The sequence below is a fragment of the Camelus dromedarius genome, chromosome 21, assembly GCF_036321535.1.
Source record: "Camelus dromedarius isolate mCamDro1 chromosome 21, mCamDro1.pat, whole genome shotgun sequence".
In the NCBI taxonomy this organism is placed as follows: domain Eukaryota; kingdom Metazoa; phylum Chordata; class Mammalia; order Artiodactyla; family Camelidae; genus Camelus; species Camelus dromedarius.
In genome coordinates, this window is record NC_087456.1 from 20,490,527 (window position 1) to 20,511,982 (window position 21,456).

General features: G+C 38.2%; 1 protein-coding gene across 13 annotated transcripts in view; it reads left to right on the forward strand.

Moving 5' to 3' along the window:
* The window catches only part of CDC42BPA (CDC42 binding protein kinase alpha), a 237,400-nt gene extending 216,762 nt beyond the window's left edge, over positions 1-20,638 (forward strand). For 8 of the 13 annotated variants that reach the window (XM_031438480.2, XM_031438472.2, XM_031438476.2 and 5 more), the window contains 8 exons: positions 1,186-1,283; positions 3,651-3,735; positions 6,145-6,268; positions 6,964-7,081; positions 10,509-10,694; positions 13,380-13,497; positions 17,983-18,140; positions 18,570-20,638. In XM_031438480.2, the coding sequence (XP_031294340.1) occupies positions 1,186-1,283; positions 3,651-3,735; positions 6,145-6,268; positions 6,964-7,081; positions 10,509-10,694; positions 13,380-13,497; positions 17,983-18,140; positions 18,570-18,701 (1,019 nt within the window). In that variant the 3' untranslated portion in view covers positions 18,702-20,638. The remainder of the gene's footprint in view (positions 1-1,185; positions 1,284-3,650; positions 3,736-6,144; positions 6,269-6,963; positions 7,082-10,508; positions 10,695-13,379; positions 13,498-17,982; positions 18,141-18,569) is intronic. The other 5 variants (XM_031438479.2, XM_064477254.1, XM_031438485.2 and 2 more) reach the window with 1 other exon arrangement.
* Positions 20,639-21,456: the final 818 nt, after the last annotated feature.

Genomic DNA, 21,456 nt, shown 5'->3' on the forward strand with positions numbered 1-21,456 from the left:
CAGTGAGCGAAATAGACAGTCTTACCCTCACAGAGCACTGAGTGCTATAGAATAGATTCCGGCCGAAACCAGTTGCAGTTAGAATATCAGTCCTCTGATAGCAGAGGTACAGAGTTCCGTAGAGGCACATAGAGGAAGTACCTAATCCGGCATATTTTGTTTTTAGTGGAAGATGCTTGAGCATGTTTAAATGCCGAAGGGAAATAGCTACTAGGGAACCAGGGAAGGATTGACTATATGGTAAATTCAGGAAATAGATTAAGATCCCCAAGAAGGTCCAAGAGGATGGAAGTCAAAACACAGGGAGGATTTGGAGCAGGAGGAGTAAAACCTCTTCCACTGCCACAAGATGGGAGGAGTGGTGCGTATGAGTACAGTCAAGTTTCAAGGTTCAGTATAAGAAAGTTTAGGAGAACCATACAGGCTTGTTACAGGAAAAAAGTCAGAAAATCTAGATAAAAAGAACAAAAGAAAAATACTTCTTATCCTACCTACCCAGACTTAACTATTTTTAATGTTCTGTGTCTTCTGAAATTTATGCTCTTACCAATGGCATCATATTTAGAATGAATCCTAGTCAGATAATTCAAAGTATTATGTGAATTGTACAATGTGAGTTGGAATTAGAGTAAGAATTAGACTATCTGGTTTTTTTTAATAGCTCTGCCAAAATGTTAATTTGTGACTTTAGCTTAGGTGAATCGTTTGATCTTTCTTTGCTTGTGGTACCATTTATTGGCATTCATTCTTTCAGTAATTTCAGTATATTGAACATCTGCTGTGCCAGGTGCTTTATCACACATTCATAAACGTGGCTATAACTCTTACCTGAGGATTTCCCTACTTCATGAATTTGTTTCACTGTCAACAGCTTAACTACTTTAGGAATCAATTATTTAAAATGTAGTGAAATTCCTTTATGGAACTAGTATTGGGCGGGCAAGGGAATATTATAACCTTAGTGTTAACAGAATCCTTCTGTATTATAATGACTATAAAATTTCTTCACTTATAATTTATGTTTTTTTTTTACTTCCAAAGTGTTTTGATGTGGCTACTATATTTAACAATAGGATTTTGGTGGGATTCCTCTTCACAGTGTTTTTTAGCGCAGATGTTTCAAAGCATTTTGGGTTTGACAGTTGAAAGTAATCAGCCGGCTGTTCTCTCCCTGCGGTCTCCCAGGTTACAATGCACCGTATCTCTCAGTGTATAGTGAAAATGCAGTTGATATCTTTGATGTGAACTCCATGGAATGGATTCAGACTCTCCCACTCAAAAAGGTAATTTAACATTAAAATTTGGGCTAAGTGAACAAATGAATATAAGTGAAACACTAATATGACTATTTAGCTATTTTTCACTAATTTAGCATTTTCTGTCATATTCTGGTAATTTGGGACTTAGCTAAGAGTAAAAGAAAAAAAAATAAAAATCCAGGTTGTTAATTTCAGGCAGCTCAGCACCATATTATTTTAATTACATTTAGTTTCACTATATAAATTATGGTTATTATCATAATGAACACCTAGAATATATTTTACAACTTAAATCAGTTATCTTCCACTTTAGTTTAAGGAGCTCTGAAGAAATGTTATTTGTAATTTTACTGTTTTTTACATAATAATATGCTTTTAAGCCTGTGAGGATAGATTTCACAGGCTAGAAAAGTGATTAAAATTAGAACCAAAGCTCTGTGTAAGCATCTCATGATTTAAAAATAAAGGTTTCACATATCCCTAATAAAATATAATATTTTCCTTTAACATTTCCTTATGATAACATAAAGAGATATTTTACAGGTATAGAATGCTGTTTTGAAAAAGCGAAGAATAATAGTTTCATATAGGTATATGTAGCATGTGTCATTAGTTGGGGGGCAGCGTTTAGAGGAATATGTAAAAGAAAGTAATCAAGATCTTTTTCAAAATCTGTCCCAATTTTAAACTGTAACAGAGTGAAAAAAACTCTTGTAAACACTGCTACATTATGTGTAGCAACTAAATACGATCCTCTAGTTTGTAAATTTGGGCTGGTTACAAATAGTTTCCTTTTTATTTTTTTCCCCTTTTATTTTTATCGTGTAAATTTTGAAATATATATAAAAGAATACTTGACCTTTATGAAGCTTAATAAAATAAACATCACTTTTGAACTCACCTCCTAACTTAAGAGCCAGAACATTACCAATTTCACAGAATCTGCCTGTGTATTTTTCCCTTATCCTGAATGTTGGGTTTATCATTCCCTTGCTTTTCTTAAAATACAGAATTTTTTGTATATTTAAATATTCCTAAACAGTATATTGTTCAGTTTTGCTTGTGTTTGAGATAATAAAATGTTATGTTGTATGTAATCTTCTGTCTTGCTTTCTTCATGTATTTACTGTGTTTCTAAAATTCATCCATGTTATATGTACGTATACATATATATAGATAGTTGTGATTCATAGATCACAGTTTTTTCATTCTCTGATTAGCAGACATTTGAGTTATTTCTCAGCTTTTTGTTGTTGTGAACATTGGGATATATGTCTTCAGATGCGCTTATTCAGGAGTTTCTTTTAAGTCATGTGCCCAGAAATGGAATCGATGGGAATCAGGGATGCAAGTGTTCAACTTTACAAGATAGTGTCAAATTATTTTCCAAAGTAATTGCACCAGTTGATACTCCCACCAGTAGTATATAAGAATTCTTAATAGCCCATGCCACGTCAGAGTTCATAGTTTTATAACCATTTCCTTATGGTTATAAAGTGGTATCTCTTTGAAGTGTTAATTTGCATATCCTCAGTTAACTGTGTTGTTGATAATCTTTTATATGTTTATTCATCATTCATAGTTCCTCTTCTGTGAAATGTCTGGTCATGTTTTTTGCTTATTTTTCTGTTTAGTTGTCTTTTTCTTACTGATTTATTGAAAGTATTCATGTATTATAAGTACTGGATTAGTGATAGGTGTGGTGAATCTTTTCCCTAGTTGTGACCTATCAATTTTTATAGTGTATTTTGGGAACATTTATTGTTATTGCTGAAAATACATTGTTACAAATTTTAATGTAGTCATTTATCATTCTTATCCTTTACATTTATCTTTAATTTCTTTCAAAAGTTTGAAAGTTTTGCCTATTGCATTTACATCTCTAATCCATTTGGAATTGATTCTTTGTGTATGGTGTGAAGTAGGGATTCGGTTTCATTTATTCCATATAGATAACCAGTTGCCCCATCACCATTTATTGATAATCCCTCCCTTCCCCAGCGATGTACAATTTCCCCTCTGTCAGATGTGTACATTTAGTTCAAATAAGATTCATAAAGTATCTGTGTTGATATCTTAGTATCACGATTTGGCTTTAAAAAGTCAAATTTAAGGTTTAAATGTATTTCTACCCCTTTTTTTTTTTGCCCAGAATAGTCTTCCTTTAAAATGTTATTATTATGGCTTTGTTTGTTCAAATTAGATAATTTTATACCTTTCTAGTCAGAATGAATGTTAATTTTTTATTGATTTTCTGAGGGGGCTATATTTTGAAGAGGAAGGATAAATTAAAGGTTTTAATAGTGTATGCTTTATAAATAGGTGCAAAGTTTTCTGATTTATTTTTTAAAGGTTTTGCTGAAATGCTAATTTTATTTTCTATTATTTTAGGTTCGACCCTTAAACAGTGAAGGATCACTAAATCTCTTAGGGTTGGAGACAATTAGATTAATATATTTCAAAAATAAGATGGCAGGTAAGAAAATACACATTAATAGGAGAACTTCATGGGAACATTCTCTCTGAGCTGACTGCTGAAGATAGTAAGTGGCAGAGCCACTTAACCTCAGTTGTATCTTATGCCAGAGTCTGTGATCTTGACCACTATCATACTCTTAATGTATTGAGATGAACTACTGGACAAAAAGTCATTCTGTTCAAGCGCGCCTAGATGTATAGGGAAAATATTTGTTTCTGACCAACCTCGATATTTTTCTGTGGAGTACTGAGGTAAATAGAAAAAGTACAGCTGAATATATCCTCTGTACCTTTAATACTGTAGAACCTAACCAAAATTGGTAGCACTAGAATTATGAAAACTCATCCAGAGTTCCAATTTGGGACTTCTGGAATGTATCTTCTGCCAATGCGTAGGGCTTAGAGCTTTTGAAGTACTAGTGACAACATGAACAGGCGAAGCAGAAAAGAGAGGAAAGTCACAGGGGTGTCCAAAGTAGTGAAGTGAGTCCTAGTCAGGCAGACCACCTGCATGTAATTAAATAAGTAGGCTGTGTGCCAGTCAGAGTGTGCCTAAAAATTCATATCTCACTTTTAACAAATATTATTATAATGCTACCTTCTACATAATAAAGTTATTCTCGTGTCTTAGCAACAAGTTTCTTCATAAAGGTATTCATAAATTTAATATCCTTTGTGGTGGATCTAGTTAATGAAGATGTAATTATGGTACATTATGTAATTAAAGTAATTTATTGACTTAAATGTAAGTAAAAACACTGGCATCAAGAAAACACATTAAAATGTTTATACCCAGTTATCTCTGGGTAGTGGGATTATTATCTTCTTTTTTCCCCCATTCCAATACATTTGCATCAAAATACATTTGCTATCAAAAAAAAAATCCGTCAAAAGTTTGCTGTTTTTGCTTTATTTGTTTGTTTTTAAGTACTGAACACACAAATTGCTTGGCTTCAGATTTGATGCTCTGGTACATCCTCTTGACACTGAGGTTTCTGTATAAGATTAAATCCACCCTCTTCTCACTGTATGTGACCATGATGATTATAAAATGTGTCCATTACCCAGTTTGTGTCTATGGGATAAAACCTATTCCAATTCATCTTTTTTTATGCTTTTGTTTTCTACTCTAGGCTAGGAATAAAGGTAGAGCTTAGAGAAGGAATACCTGACAAGATTTCAATTTAGTCGTCCTTTGAAAAGGAAAGGAAATGCTATTTCCTGGAGATTCTTTCTATTTCTCTTGTCTATTTCTCTATCTTGTCTGTTTCTCTTTCATTTCTCTTTCATTTCTCAGGAGCTCAAAGGGCTCCGGCAGCCCTCTGGCGGTCCAAAATCTCCCATTGCCACTGTAACTCACCACAATCTGCTTTACCCTCACAATGCTCAAATTCCAGTTCTCAAATTCTCATCTACTTTTAAAATTTTATCCTTTTAACATTTGTTAGGAAAGCGATGTGATCAAGCTATTACTATGATACTAGGAGTATGTTGCTTTTTTCCTAATCATCTTGTTTTGGCTTCCCTTACAGGCCCCCTTACCTTTTTCCCATTTTCTTCGCACGTTAGCTTTTTGGATGTTAAACACTCCCCAAACTGGCTTTTCTCTTTTTCCTTATCTTATTTAGAGAATGGTATCCATCGTGTTGTACAGATACAGTCAACCATTTTAAAGGATGTTCACCACATCCCAGCATGTTTGAGGAGTCCGTGGTTGACAGCTTTACTTTCAGTGTTAAAATTGAAGTGGATTGGCACTGGGTGACTAGTTGTATATGATTAAATATCCCTCCAAGATCAGGAGAGCAGAAATAACAACTAGATGCCTACCTTTAGTAAAGGAAGCTAGTGGAAACACAGTTCCTTTCCTTCACTCCACATATTGCAAATTGGATCTGCAAAGGAAATGTTTCAATATATAAAAATACTTTTAATTGTTATCATTTTCATGAATAATTTACCATTTATGCCTGATTACTGTGCAAGTTAACAGTAGGCGCTTTTTAACACCCTAAGGCATTGAAACCAATACCTGGAAGGTGAGAGAAGATAGTGCAGAGATAGTGAGGGTAGGGTGGCCAAAGTGACAGGACACCAAGGCAACTACATTTTTCTTTTTTTCTTCTAGTAAAATTGTACCATTTTATGTTTATAATAAAATAAAAGTGAAAATGTATTTTGTAAGCTGTGTTTAATTTCAGCATATATTTATTTATTTACATATGTTTGTTGAAAATTTTTGCTTATTTACTGTGATTATCAATACACAGCTTTTAAAAATCAGAATTGCATTTACTTGTACAGTTGATTAGCATTTGTACTGTCTTGGAGATTAATGGATAAAAAGCATTTAGCACTTTAAAGAACATCATTGTTCTTCGTTTTTTTTTTTTTTTTTATTTGACAGAAGGGGATGAACTGGTAGTTCCTGAAACATCAGATAATAGTCGGAAACAAATGGTTAGAAATATTAACAATAAAAGACGTTATTCCTTCAGAGTCCCAGAAGAGGAAAGGATGCAACAGAGGAGGTAGATATTTAATTTATACTCATCCAAAGATGCTTGTAGGATCAGAAAGACTATTTGATCATAATACTATATTTGATTTAGAAGGAAAATTTGATCTCTAAAAGTATCATTCACCATCTATGATGTTAAAAACTGCAATAATAAATGTATTTCTCAGTGTAATTTTAATTAATACTCTCCAAATTGTCAGTATGTATTAGATTAAAGTACCATATTTTGATTCATTTCTCAATGTATATGGAATAGTTACAATTTTTAGAGTGTGAGCCTTTATAAACATAGTACATATCTGTGCAGATTAAATATTCCCTTCATGAGCAAACAGAAATAGGCTTGTAGTATTTCCAGTTATATATAAAAATATTTCTAAAATTTTAGTAGTTATTTTAAAAGACATACATAAAATGTTCAGAGTTATCTGTAAAATAGAGTAGAGCTTCTTTGGTATCTAAAGCACTAAAATAACCCTCTGTTTTCCCACCAAAAATCATAAGATCTTTTATTTAAAGTTCAAAGCAAAGCCTTCTAAGTAAATTTTCAATTTAGTATATTCTATTATTTTAACTCTATCCTTATTAACATGATTTCACAGTTTATTTTTATGAAAAATTAAGTATGCTTAATTTTTCTCTAAAATTATCTTGGTCACAGAAAAAAGTGTCTAGACAGGTCTAAACAGGTGTTTTCTCTTACAGAGAGATGCTACGAGATCCAGAAATGAGAAATAAATTAATTTCTAACCCAACTAATTTTAACCACATAGCACACATGGGTCCAGGAGATGGAATACAGATCCTAAAAGACCTGCCCATGGTAAGAGAAATGAAGAGTGAATGTGAATATAAATGGGGTTAAGAGTAAGGAGTAGGGGGAGGTGGATATATATGTGTGTGTGTATACACATGTGTCTGTACTTAAATACATGTAAGATATATTAGTGTAAGGATATATTAGTGTAATGAGGAATTGTTTATCTCAGTATATCATGATATATGTAAGATGCATGATGGCATAGATTTTTTTCTCCATTTTTTTCCTATTCTAAACATTTGCTAAGTCTTCAGTCTGGTTTTCCTTTATTCTCATAAGTAAACATAACAGAACCATGTAGTCCAAAGCCTCTGGCATTTGTCCTTACAGAAGGTACAGTACCAGATACAAACCACCTTAAGAGAGAGAATTTTTTAACAGTTGAAATGTGAAAATATATATATATATAAACACTTACATACACATACACACATACATATATATAGCTTATATTTGATTTAATGAAACTTTTTGAAATTTAGTTAGTAAATAGTGTTTCAACATCTGCTGTGTAATTAGCACTATGGAGGGATAGAGGGATACAAATTTCAAATACATGCATGTGTTGCAAAGCCACATCTCAGCAAATACAAAATTATTTCAGTAGTCAACAAGGTTTTAATGAGTATTATCCTTTTAAAATTAAGCTTTCCCTTACATTTCATTTTGGTGCACAAAAAAATAATAGTTTTCATCTTATTCCAACAACATAGCAAGAAGAATTATGGAAATTTTTTCTATAAATTCTATTATATCCCACAGTATTTTCCTTAAGGTAAAGTAGTTTCAGGATTTAATAAAATGTTCCTCTGCTTAACCAGGTGAAAAATCAGTTTGCTAATGTTCCAGAATTCTTTCAGACCTTCATATACAATAAGACTTGGCTTTCCTACACCCTGCACAAGCACACTGAAGCAAAATGTCATATTTCAAATAGTGTAAGAACTTTTATGTCACAGCATCCCTTCTTTTTCTCCCTCACCCTCCCAACACCTAAAGTAAAGGAAATCTCTCTTTTTTTATTGTTGTTTTTCAAAATAAGGTCCAGTCTTAATTACTGTGCAAAACAAGTTCAGATAGCATTTCCCAGAGATTCATCCCCAGCCTGACTCCATGACATGTGGCTTCCTTCTGTGCAGGCTACTTAAATCCCCTTGATTTTTAGCGTTTGTTGTCACTGATTTTGTTAACCCATGACTGCCTTGTTGGTTCTTTTTGTTATTAACACAAGTGATTTTTTGCCCTAGCAGTGCAATCCAGTTTTTAATGTTCCTTTCATTTCTTTCATGTTTTCTTATCACATAAGCACTTTTGAATTTCCAGGATGAGAAGTTGGTGTAAAGTTTTGACACCTGTTCCCGTGTACATGTAGTATTGCATCAGGGCGTTTGTGTGTCTGAATTCCTGTTCTTCAGTCTTCCTTTATTTTTACCTAACTTTCTTCCTTTCACTAACAGCGAACGTAAAAGCTGGGGCTTTTCCTAGGCATCCACTTAATCACTTAACAAGTGTTTTATGATGTACTGTCTTCCCAGAACTTGGATTAGACGTTGGTAAACAACACAAGAATATGCATGTCTGAAAAGAAAATAATGTGCATGTCTGTACCTGTGAGTGTGTATATATATGTATATTCATGTATTGAAAAGCTTGTGATATTTTAATATAGTCTCATATTTTAGTATGTTCTTTCTACTATAATTATCTATATTTAATGAACTATTTCCAAAAATTAAGATGAATTAAATTCATCTAGTGTTAACATATATAAGAAATATTTTCAAATTCCAAAGCTATGTTGTTATCATTTGTGCAAAGAGCATGTACCCCAGACATTTTTATGTTTAACTTATTCAAATCAGTATTGCCTTCGATACTTATTAGCTTAGAAAGTCTATTGAATGTCTTTGGAGGCTTATTCTGTTTCCTTTGTACCAAAACAATATTGTAAAGGGTTGTTTGCCTCATGAATGTGGAAAAGATAGTAAGGGTAAGGGAGTCATTTTTTCTTTTATCTCCTACATCAGATGTGGCTCTTTTCATGTGTGTCTTAATGAGCCAAGAGAATATAAGCAATTAATTTAAAACAGCATGTAACTCTGACAAGTACATACTGTGTTAGTTTCCTTGAATCCTTTTTGTCATTTACCTTTTTTCATAAGTGAATACTGGTAATAAAGGACAACTTTGTCTCCAGTTGAATGCAAGATAATATTTTACCTCTAAAAGATTTATTTTTTTAGCACATAACATTTCTCCTAGCCTTTACCCATTCCTGAAATTGTTAATAAATTAAATTTCTAGCTCAATGACCTTTTAGAGCTTTAATAAGTAACTTTACTTCTTAAAGTCAAAGTTACATTTACATCAGTAGTCTTTTCTGTTTGAAAAGAACCTTAGAAAGTACTGATTTCACTCACATATCTAAATTTAAAACAGTATCTTACGTAGGAGCCTTTCTTTTAAGCTTACCTAATTTACCAGATTTTTTTTTTCCACAAAGCAAGCTCATCTCAACTCATGAGAACATCAGTTAGCATCTCCTTGGCAAGTCATTCAGCCTCTGTCTCTAATGAAGAGTTACAGGATGTTTTCTTGAAACATAGTTGTTTTCAAGAATGGAACCTTGAAGTTTTTTATTAGAGAAGGTGACTGGGCACTGAGTGACAGTTCCTAAATATTCAGAAGTTATTTTATGTAGAAAAACTGGAGTCCTTGTTTTCAAAGACGTTCTTCTATGTCTTTAGTAGTACATTATTTCATTTTTTAAAAATACACCTGAACATTGAAGGGAAGGTTGTTCTCTTGTTAAAAAACAAACATGTTCTTTGGGTGTCTAAGTGGAGATAAGTTTGGGCTGCTTAAAGATAAACCAATAATTAGTATTCCACAGTGACTATTTCTGTTATAGGAAAATAAGATCAATAAAAGCAAACACATATGAAGTCTATAAATACCAGTGAATGGTTTTAGGTTTCTAAAAGAAACCTTCAGTTTCATAACACTGCTGGGGAGAGAGGCTGGTTGTAGGTTCGCTTGTTCTTTTCTTTATTTCCTGCTTTTTCTGTGCTTAATGTTTTTGGTAGATTTTTGCTATATTTTGATTCTATCACATAAGAAAATACTGAACGAAATTTTGAAGGTTTACTTGAGTCTCTGAAAAAGCCCAGTGTCTGCTCAACTTGATGGTAGTAATAAAAGAGAATAATTTTATGAGGCAAATGATTTTTTGCAAAAATCAACTCTTTAAGTAACTGATTATAGAATTTAACTTTCTAAGACCTAAAATTATTTCATTATGGATTCAATTCTTAATATGAGATACTTAATTCATTTTTTTTACATGCATGTTGTGTGAAATGTCACGTGTATCCAGTGCCTCCATTTTCGTCACCTCATTACCTTTTTCTCCTTTCTGTTGTTTTGATAGCCGGGTTTCCCTTATCCGTCCCCTCAGCATCACTCCGGTCTGATCTCCTCTCCGATCAACTTTGAGCACATCTATCACATGACTGTTAATTCTGCCGAAAAATTTCTCTCTCCTGATTCCATAAACCCCGAATATTCCCCGTCTCTACGCTCTGTCCCCGGTACACCAAGCTTTATGACTCTGAGGGTATGAACAGCTGAGTTAGGTGTTAACTTTTACTAACCATGTGCGGATCTCCTCTGCCTGGCTTCACAAGTAACACTGCCAAGGGGGTACATTTTATGAACGTTTTCCTCTGGCCTCTTTCTCTCTCGCCAGACTTCTGTTCTTCCTCTTCCTCCTCCTCTTTCTTCAAGTTCTGCTTTGTTTCTTCTTTTGAGGAAAAAGATGAGGACTGGGAAGGATTTCAGTTTTATTTCTAAAACAGTACTGGAGGTTTTTCTGTATTTAATAAAAGACCGTCCCATGGTTGTTTCCATTACAGATACTGTAATAAGAAATAGCCCATGGTCAGGTCTTTATCCTGTTAAACAAACAGAAAAGGGATCCTAGAATTTCAGAATTTTTTAATAGCTCGTTACCCTAGAACCAGTTCAATTCAGAGAAATTTTTTATATTTAGTGAATATAGTCTTAAGTCCACAGGCCTTCTGTCTACAATAAACCCCTTCTTGAAAAGCTCAAAAATCTCCAAAATATAAAGTGTGATAGTATCAGTGAATAACAGGAAAAACTACCAAAAAAGGTAGTCTTACTAATCTTTGAGCTATTGCTGCACCTGTAGTTCTAGCCAGAATCCAAAATAAGAGAAGTAAATCAAAGAGAGGAATAAAAACAGTGTGCTGCATTCTGAAGGACTGTGGTGCCTGCTGCCGGTCCCTCCCACGCGGCCTTGAGTCTCTGTAACTAGTGGCTCTGCAGCGGGACCAAGAGCTGGTGCCATTCAAGCTGAAGATCCATCCTTCCATCAAGAAATACGGGCTTACACTGACTTCAGGGGAGCGTTTTCTCAAGTTTATTTTGTAGATAATAAAATATTTGGGCTGAATCATGCAAATCCATATCTCATAGGGCCCTCTCCCTCTGGCTTAGAAAAATAACAGCACCCATTTTTCATTTGTATATTTAATAAAGTAACTTTCCAATAAGAAAACCCAGCTATAGGGTGAGAAGTTTATTTTTGTATTTTTGTTTGTATTATAAAATTATTCTAAATTAAAATGTCATTGACATTAAGCTATAATGTCATTTAAGTATCTTATTTGACAAGATAAGATTAGTTATGATAAACTAAGCCTTAAACTTATGATAAACTAAGTTTCCTTGGTAACAGATTGTAGGGAGTAGATTCTAGAGGAAGTCATATAAATTGATTAGTCAAGAATTTTTGGTGTGAAAGATGGTGGAAATGCTGCTTAAGTTAGTCACCTATAAATAAAAATACTACTGTTGATGGAAGTTTTACCTTAATCTTAAGTATATTTGTACAAGAAAAGAACCATGAGCTTAGGTTTCAGATTCTTTTATAATGAAGTTGAACTTCAGCTAAATGAATGATAAACTTTTGGGTTGGGGTTGGGTTTTTTAATTTTTTTCAGAACATATCTTCTGTGTATCATTCTTTCATTACCTCAACATTCAGTGTTACTAAACCACTGGTATTTTTATAGGTTTAATTTTTACCCTTTTTTCTTGGGTAAGTTTGTTTTTATAGAGAAAGACAACACCAAGGTACCTTAAGGTTTATAGCAAAAACAATAAAAGCTTAAAGGTCAAAACTGATATCCCCATCTCTCTTGAGCTTTGTTTTGCTGCATTGTACGCACGTCACGGGCACCTCACAGGGCTGCTCCTGTGAGTGGATGTTGAAATGCTAACACTGTTTCTGTTTTAAAATTTTTGTTTTCTTAGAGAAAAAAAGGTAAAACATTTGCTTTAAACAAATAACACACTAAGAATTACATGGACTTTATAAATTTAGTATATAAATCAAAATGACAGTGGTTAAATTTGGAGCCAGCCAGCCACCCTTCAGTATGTGTGATTCTTCAAAATGTATGATTTGGAGTTTTTCAAGAGATGTTAGTGCATGCTTTCCTGATTGCCAGCTTTGGCCCTGCATCAGCTGTGATGCTGTAACCTTCTCTCTTGTATCAGCCCCGATACCCCTTCTGCTCTGAAAAGGCCTGAATTTCAAAGCAATCTATGGCTCATTTTCCTACCTTGGACACCAAAATTATTCATTATTAGACGGAAAACTTCTCAAACCAACATTCCCGAGTTAAATCACTTCACACAGGCTGTGGTTGTCACAGGTGTCATATTTATGACTCCAGTGCTGCTCTGTCTGTGTGAGGGGGAAGGCTGCCTGGTGACTGGGATGGGAGCATGCCTGTGGGGCAGTCGGTATCAGGACAATAGAACAGGGACTTGAGAAGAACGGACTTCTAAGTGACTTTCTTCCAAATGGGCTTTTTCAGCTAGTGAGTTATATTCTAAGCAGATAAAAATCTCATAGGTGGTAAAAGCTTTGCTTCTCTTATCTGCAGATGTCCATGTAATTCTGCATTTCACTGTCACTTCTAACCATGTAACTTTTACTCACTGTTCTCACAACAACAACAGAGTCTTATTTGTTGATGAGTATTTCAGTAAGTGTAAGGATAAGCACTTATCCTTGACTGAGGTGAGGTTTACTTCTGTTGGGGCTTCTGGACTTTTGTGGGCAGGAGGGATTATGTAATCTGTTTCGTGTTCTGTGTCACTCTGGTCAAGACAACTTTATTTCTAGAAATTAGGGTGAAAAATAGACATCTCTGAGAAAATGAGTTTCTCTCTGGATGAAGAATTTTTCTTTCTCTTTTGACTTTAGAACCCTCGGCCTCAGGAAAGTCGGACAGCATTCAGTGGCTCAGTCAGCATTCCATCTATCACCAAATCCCGCCCTGAACCCGGTCGCTCCATGAGCGCCAGCAGTGGCCTATCAGCAAGTAAGTGGCCCCGGCTGCAGGAGGGCACTTCCTAGCAAGGTAGTCCTGTGCATTCGGGTGGTACGGTGTCTCAGAACTTGCTGGGTCATGTCTCGAAGCACAAGTGCGCTTGTTAAGAAAACAGTCATGGAGTCCTTTTAGAGTTTACAGCCCATCTGGGAGACAAATACTACTACACATTGTGGTGATAAGTGCTCTGAAGGAAATAAACAGGGCACAGTAATAGAGACTCATAAGTGGTGGCTGTCGAGGATGAATTCCCACTTAGAAAAACTAGGAAAATCACATGCCCTTCTTAGAGGTGAAGTCGCTTTGAGTCATGTTTGATTGATGGAGAGAAGGCCACAGTGGCTGCCTCTACTTGGTAGTGGTCAGGGAGTGACACAAAGTAAAGCACAAGAGGTAGGCAAGGGTTGGATCAAGCAGGGACTTGGGGACCAAGGTAAGACATGTTTTGTTTTATTGAAAACACAATGGGAAGCCTCTGAAGAGTTTTAAGTAGGGAAGGACCTCTATCTAAGAGCAAGACTGTTCTTGGCCAACAGCTGCTTTCCTGTCACTTTCTCAGAAGTAACCCAGCGTGTGCTTAGAGACGAGAGAGGGTAACGAGGGCACCAGCAGCGACTTTAACAAAACCTCTCTTCACTTCCCTACTGCTGATCTCTAGGGAAAACAGTCTGTAGGAAATCCAATTTCATATTTAAAAGTCATCCAGTCAGAAATGTATTTGTTGCCTTGTGTTCTTGAATGTGAGACATTGGAGTCAAGCCCCTGGTGCAGACTGAGTGGCGTCCTTCACTTACTGTCCGTGCAGCAGATGCCGATGTCAGCACCCGCTTTGGTTTTAGGCTCTGGCCATAAAGAGGAATGGTGCTGGAGTACCATTTGTTCTCGTGCTGTAGGACAGATTACCCCAAAACTCAAAAGCTTAAAACAACAAATGTTTATTATCTCTCACAGTTTCCGAGGGTCAGGAGTCTGGGAGCTTAACTGGATGGTTCAGGGTCTCTCAGGAGGCTGCAGTCAAGCTGCCTGCCAGGGTTGCCGTCAACTCCAAGCTTGATGGTGATTGGAGAATCTGCTTCCCAGCTCACTCAACGTGGTTGTTGGCAGGCCTCCGTTCCTCACCAACGCAGGCCTGTTTGTACGTGGCCTGAGTCCTGGTGACATGACAGCTGGCTTCCCTCAGAGCAAGTGACCTGAGAGACAGAGACAGACGCAGCAGTGTTTTTATAACCCAGTCTCAGGAGTGACCTTCCATCACTCCTGCAGCGCGCTGTTAATCACACAGACCAAGCCTGGTACAGTTGGAGGGGACTGCCCCGGGGCATGAACACCAGGGACAGGTGCCTGCTACAGGTTCATAGAGCATGTTCAAGGAGTTTTCATTCGACAGGCAGAAGTTGAAGTGCACATCTTGTGACTTTTTTTTTGCTATTATCTCCTAAAATCATCTCTAAGCAGCACGTAAAACTCCAGCCAGTCAGAAAAATGACAACCATTTTATTAATCACCTTTTTATTAATGGTGGCTAGATAAGATAGTGGATTTAATATAACTGACTGGAAGGTATCAAGACTTGAGATGCAAAAAAATCATCACAATATTAATAATTACATCCATAATCCTTTATCCAGTAGTCTTGGGGTCAGATGTTTGTTTTCAGAATTCATATTTTTCTTTAATATATTTTAGGAGGGTTCCATATATTATATTTCCCCAGCAAGATCTAAGACAGCACCTACAAACATCAATATTTATACAGCCAAATTTATGACTAGGTCACAGTATGAATATATAAATAAGTGTACTCTTTAAATAAAGTGTATGATACACCTCCAATTGGTTCAGATTAAGTTTGCCAACACATGGGTTTACATCAAACTTCCAGAAAAAAGTTTTGGTTTTCAGGGCTTTTGGATTTGTGGAATTACAGGTAAGATAGGAACTGTAACACAGAGATTTGAAGGGCTGAGTGGCCACCTCCTTAGGAGTGCTGAAGTGAGGGTCCACTGTCACTGTTGACAGTGTGCAAACTAGAGGCTAGAGACAGCTCCAGATTCCTGTTAAGGCCTTTAATGCAGTTATCAGGCTTGGCCTTCCTGAAATTCTTGCTGACAAGCTGTGTAGAGGTAAGGGGAAGACCGTCCCAAGAATTCCCAGGGGCTTCTGCTATTTAGAGTGCCTTCTACTAGCTTCAAGAATAGCCCAGCTCATGTACAAAGTTTCCAGAAGGACAGCCAGCCAAGAGAGACACAAGAAGAAATGCGGACCATGTTGTCATTCTCCACAACCAGAAGCATGGGACCTTCCAGGGCCAGACGCACGATGGCTTCGTGACTAAAGTCCCATAAACAGAGCTTTCCACCGTGACTCCATCTGCTCCTGTCAGTGACAGGCTCACTGGGGAACCTGCCGACTTTCCTAGAGGTCATGCAGAGTTAGACACTCTCACCCCAAGAGATTTAGGGTCCTGCCCCTCAAATCACCATCTAGAACTCTTTGGCAAAGACCCTGCCTGAGTATATGGTCTCAGTCAGCAGGGACCACAGTTTCCAGATTGTCCCCTTTGCTGTTCAAAACGACCCTTCCTCAAATTTTTAAGATTAGGGTGGTTGCATGTGATTTTTCTTTGAAAGGAACAAAAAAAAGGTATGGATCACGAAGGTGGATCAAGTTCTTTGTGCTGTAATCGATCACTGGGACGGAGGGACGGACTCAGCACTGGCAGCCTGATCGCACACCTTCTGTCTTACATTTTATAATCCATGTATTGAATGCTCAGCTGTTTCCACAAAAATCCCATAAGGTAGAATTTATTTTCTTATTTACAAATGAAGAAAACTGAGACTCAGAAAGGTAAAGTCATTTGCTTGAGGTCACACAGGGCAGTAAGCAGAGCAGCAGAACTCTGGCAGTTTGGATTTTCTATTCAGAATGACAAAATTTTTAAAACAGTAATTTACGTTACGGCTTTTGTTAAATTGGGCACTAAACTAAGCGTGGAATTGGAAGAGAAATCATTAAAAATGATTTATGCCTTCAGTTAGATTGTAATCTAAGGAGACAAAAGATCCACATTAAAAAAGTAGAGTACACGTCCAAATAAACACATCAACAAATGAAAATCAGTGTGTGTCTAGTAAAGGCACCTCTAGAAACTGGCTGGAGTGTTGAGAAAGAGCAGATTGCCTAGGGAGTTAGACCAAGTCAGTGGTTCTCAACCTGAGTTGCATTCTAGAATCATCAGAAGAGCTTTTAAAAGTCCGAAATTCTGCCATTATTGGTCCGGGTTGGGGCCCAGGCACTGGTATTTTTAAAGCTCTATAATTTATTGTGCAGTATACAGAGTTGGTAACCTCTGCAGTAAGTAAATCATGGTGACAGGGAAATGCACACACAGCTGGAGGCTCAGGAGAGAAACTGAAACTAGAAGGACGCTGAGGAGATCACCAGGGGCAGGACTTCACCAGGAGGGCCCCTGTTCAGTTGAAGACTTCTGCGTGTGCGTGTCAATAGGTGCATATGCTTCAATCAGTTACCTTTTGACATTGTCTTTGAATTCTCAATGTAAAAAAAATAAATTGGGACTTGTTAAACCAGCAAAACATTGGAATAATCACAGTCTATACTTGTGGTTGTGCTCGGACCTCAACAGTGTCACAGTCTTTTCTGACCAGTGATCTTAATATTGAAGCTCAGCAAGATTAAAACATTTTTAAGAAAAAACTTAAGAACAGTAGTAGGGAATGCTGAGTTTTGAATAGATACTAATAATACCCAAGATTTCCAAGATGTTTTTGGCCATCCTTTGCCTTCCTCTGAATGGTGCCAGTCCCCCTTTGATGTACCCCAACTCTAAGATCAAAATAGAGTGCAGTTCTTCTTTTTCACACAATTTTTTTAAATTAATGGACTTTATTTTTTAGAGCAGTTTCAGGTTCACAGCAGAATTGAGCAGAAAATACAGAATTTGAAAATAGAGTGCGATTCTTAAAGACTCTCACCTCATTTTGTATCTCAGGCTTTTTACCCTCTGGAATGAAAAGGCTTCTCTTATGTTCCTCTGTATTTTTTATGAAAAGTCTCTAGACATTAAGTGATAGTTATGGCTCATCAGCTGGCATGGTCTTTATTTCTGGGACTAATTGATTATGTGGATTATGTGGGAGTTGTCTAGCGAGCCGGGCAGCCCGGACACGGCCAGCAGGGCAGAGGCAGGCGGCCTGGAGAGCTGCCCACTCACCCGGCAGCCCGGGCAGCTGGCCCGGGGCAGGAACAGCAGCTCCAGGTGGCCAGGCTCCTGGTGGACTGGGGTGTCCAGGTAACGCAGCTGGACTCACTGTTCATCGGTGAGAGGCTGTAAGCCGGGAGGATGACCCCAGGACAGCAGGAACGATGGCTTGTCACCTCAGCATTCTGTGCACTTTCTAAAGGAGCGTCCCCTTCTGCATGTGTGAAGTTTTACCTGCACGTGTGCTGTAGGGTCATCCGCACAGAATGGCAGTGCGTTAAAGAGAGAATTCTCTGGAGGGAGCTACAGTGCGAAGCGTCAGCCCGTGCCCTCCCCATCTGAGGGCTCACTGTCTTCAGGAGGCATGGACCAAGGCAGTGACGCCCCAGCGAGGGACTATGATGGAGAGGTGAGGACAGCAGGGGGAGTGTCTGTGTCTGGAGACAGGGGTTTGTAGAAGTCCTGGGTGGGAAAGACTAGTGGGTTTAGCGACTCTGTCCCACCACCTTGAGATGGGCCTCAGCTGCGGGAGGGTTGCGCACTCACTCCCCACTAGGGGGTGGCCAAGCAGGTCACTTGCGTTGCAAACTGCAGTTTCCCTAGAGGTGTTCAGACTTCTAGTAGCTTTTATGAAAATGGCCTACGTTTCTAAAGACCTGCAGGAGGGACTGTAAGCATTTGTTATATTCTGTGCCTCTGATTCTGCTCAAAAAAGGGGCACTTTTTACTGACAGTAGGAGAGCCATAACAGGGCCTTGGCCAGGGTGGCTGGAGGGCACCCGCGGTAGCCCGAGCCCCTCTGCTTCTCCTTAATGTCTTCTTCCCTTGGGCCTTGCAGGACTCGGATTCTCCGAGGCATTCCACGGCTTCCAACAGCTCCAACCTGAGCAGCCCTCCCAGCCCCGTGTCGCCCCGAAAGACCAAGAGCCTCTCCCTGGAGAGCACCGACCGTGGGAGCTGGGACCCCTGAACGGCCTCCCGCTCTGAGCTCCCCTCCACTCACCTTCTCCCACTTTCCTGTCCTCTTCCACCTCTGCCTGAAGACCCCCGGCGGGGCGGTAGCAGTAGCAGGGCCGGGGGCCGAGGACCTGCATCCACCCCCGAGACTGAACAGCAACCATAAAGGCAGACTTTCATTGAGCAGCTTAGATTAATATTCATTTCACTTCATACTCTTAGAGTTGCTTTCCATAATACTTCACCCCTCCCCCAAAGGTAGCTTAAGTAGACAGATTACACAGATGTAAGTGATAAGAATAAGATTAGACAGACGTTGTTTCCACAGTAGAGTCTCGTTGTAGCCCTGAGACAGCACCTGGGACTCGCCAGCGGGTCCCGGGCAGGTGCCAAGCCCATTCAGCACCGCCGTGAATGTCCCCCTGATCGTTGCCAGTAAATCCCTGTTCACTAAAACGATGCATATTTTACTACAATACAGAGTTTAAGTAAATACACAAATGTAGAGGTTAAATACTGAATGTATATAGTAAAAAGAAGCATCTTGTATTCAATGAAAGATGGATGCATATATGAGAGAGAGATCATTTAATTTAAAGAAATGTGTTGTTTCTCGTCTTTTCCAACTAAGTAATTAATGGTAGGAAGGCGTCAAGCTGACATTAACAGAGGGAGAGCTGGGGACTGAGAGTTCTTCTAGTGCCGTTGCTCAGACTGGTCGCGGTCACCTGGGAGCTTTAGGAGGCGTTTGGAGGCTTCGGTTTCATTGGTTTGGAGTGTGACCTAGGAACCAGACTTTGAACATTTTTGAAGCCTCTCAGCAGCATCATTAAAAGGCAGATTTACTTCTATCCAAGACATTTTTTTCTAGTGGTAGAATTTGAACCTCACTTCTCATTTATTATTTTATTTTGGTACCTTTTGCAGACGAATGTAGAAATGCAGCTTTGTCACCTGGATCCCCTCCATCTGAAAGGACACAAGAATGTCATAGTTTCTGAAGGCCCATAAAGAGGTTCCTAAAAGTGCTTTTTTCCTTGGCTGATCCCCTCCCTCCCTGAGTTGCAGTGAGGCATCTGTCCCCCTGGCTTCTTGGTAAGGAGTCTGTTTTGGGGTGAGGGGGTGTGAGTTTCCTCAGATAAGCCTGGGAAGAAGAGTTTAATTACCAAATAATATAAAACCTCAAATGCAAGGACTTGAACAGCCTTAACCAAATATTCTTTCCATACCCAGTTCAGCCCAGGGCACTGGCAGGAAGGCAGCCCAGCGAGGCCATCTTGACTGCGTAAGCATTTCCTCCCTTAGTTGCCGTATTGTGTTGTTAGTCACATTTCCATTTGAATTCCTGCTGTTTTAATTACCACAAGGAAATGAGATGCAGAACTTTATTTCTCTAGAGTCATTTCACCAGTTAAGCGCAGAAGTAGAGAAAGAGCTAGAAATAAAAATATTCTCGTGGGAGTAAACAGGATCTGCCTCTCTTTTACTTTATATCTAAATTTCTCTGAGAGATAGAAAGATTTTCTGCTTTCTTCTTTAAAATTCAACTAAAATGGAAGTGTTTTCCTGCAGTAGCTCATCTGAATTGCAGTATTTGAACTCTCGTTTCAGCCCTGATTTCACAGCTTTCTCCTTAGCCACAGCTGTGCCCACCTTCCCACCACAGGCCACGGGGAGCCAGACTATTCCCAAGTTGATGCTGATCTCTGGAGCAGGTTACTGAGGTTCAGTGAGGGAGGAAAGAATTCTGTTTGAGGATTATATTGTAAAATGTTACAATAGTGAATTTAAAATAATAACAGCTTTGACATTTAAACATTCTGAGCTTGGTGCTTGCTCAGATTTGATTATGTTTTACTTTGGATGGGCACAAATTACTGCACAACTCTAATTTTCTAAATCCTTTGCTTTCAGAAAAAAAGGTGTCATGTAAAATCCTTTTGTGCATCCAGATATCAAGAGTCAGACCTTGAGTTTGGTTACTGCCGTGACTCTGGTAGCTCCTTAAACTTGGCACTTCCCCAAGAGAGGAGGGAACTGGCTCTCCCCGCGTCCTCCACACCCTCCCTCTCCCCTTCCTTCGTCCTCCTGCCTCTTCCTGCCTCCCTTTTCTCTCCTGCCTGAGGCGGAGCCGGCTGAGAGTGACAGGACTCCACATTAAGCTATGCCATTAATTTATAGCTTTGACAGCTAAGTTTCTGTAGGTTTTTTAATTTTTTAAAAGATGCTTATAGGATCAAAATAGAACCATACCTGAAGTCTGTGCTCCACTGCAGTGAGTCATACCCCTGCAGACTTCCAACAGGGCAGATGAGAGTCCTGAGGGCTCTTCCTGGCTGCTGGGCTCACAGGGAGGTGGAATATCAACCCAGCAGACTATACCCCAGTCATGTGAAATGGTCTTACCAGTAGTAAGAGAGCAGTCCCAAATATGTTTCCAACAGCAGGGCTTTGGGGGAGAAACACTGCCCAGGGTAGTAGTTTGGGGGGTATTTTCCCAAGATAATGATCATTCTACTGGGCTTATCCCCATTCTTAAATATGAAGCAGTTACCTTCAGAAGCTTCTGAGAAGAATGATTTGAAAAGATGGGGAATGGGTTCTAGAGAAACAGAAAACATAATGATCATTCAAAGGGATCAGTAACAAAGATCATAGAAAAGATGTGATATTGCTGTCTGAAGTCATCCTTTGTTTTTGGCCAGGATGTTTAAAGAAACGTATGTGGCAGCAGGAACTCACTTCTCTTCTCAGCAGAAAGGAAAGAT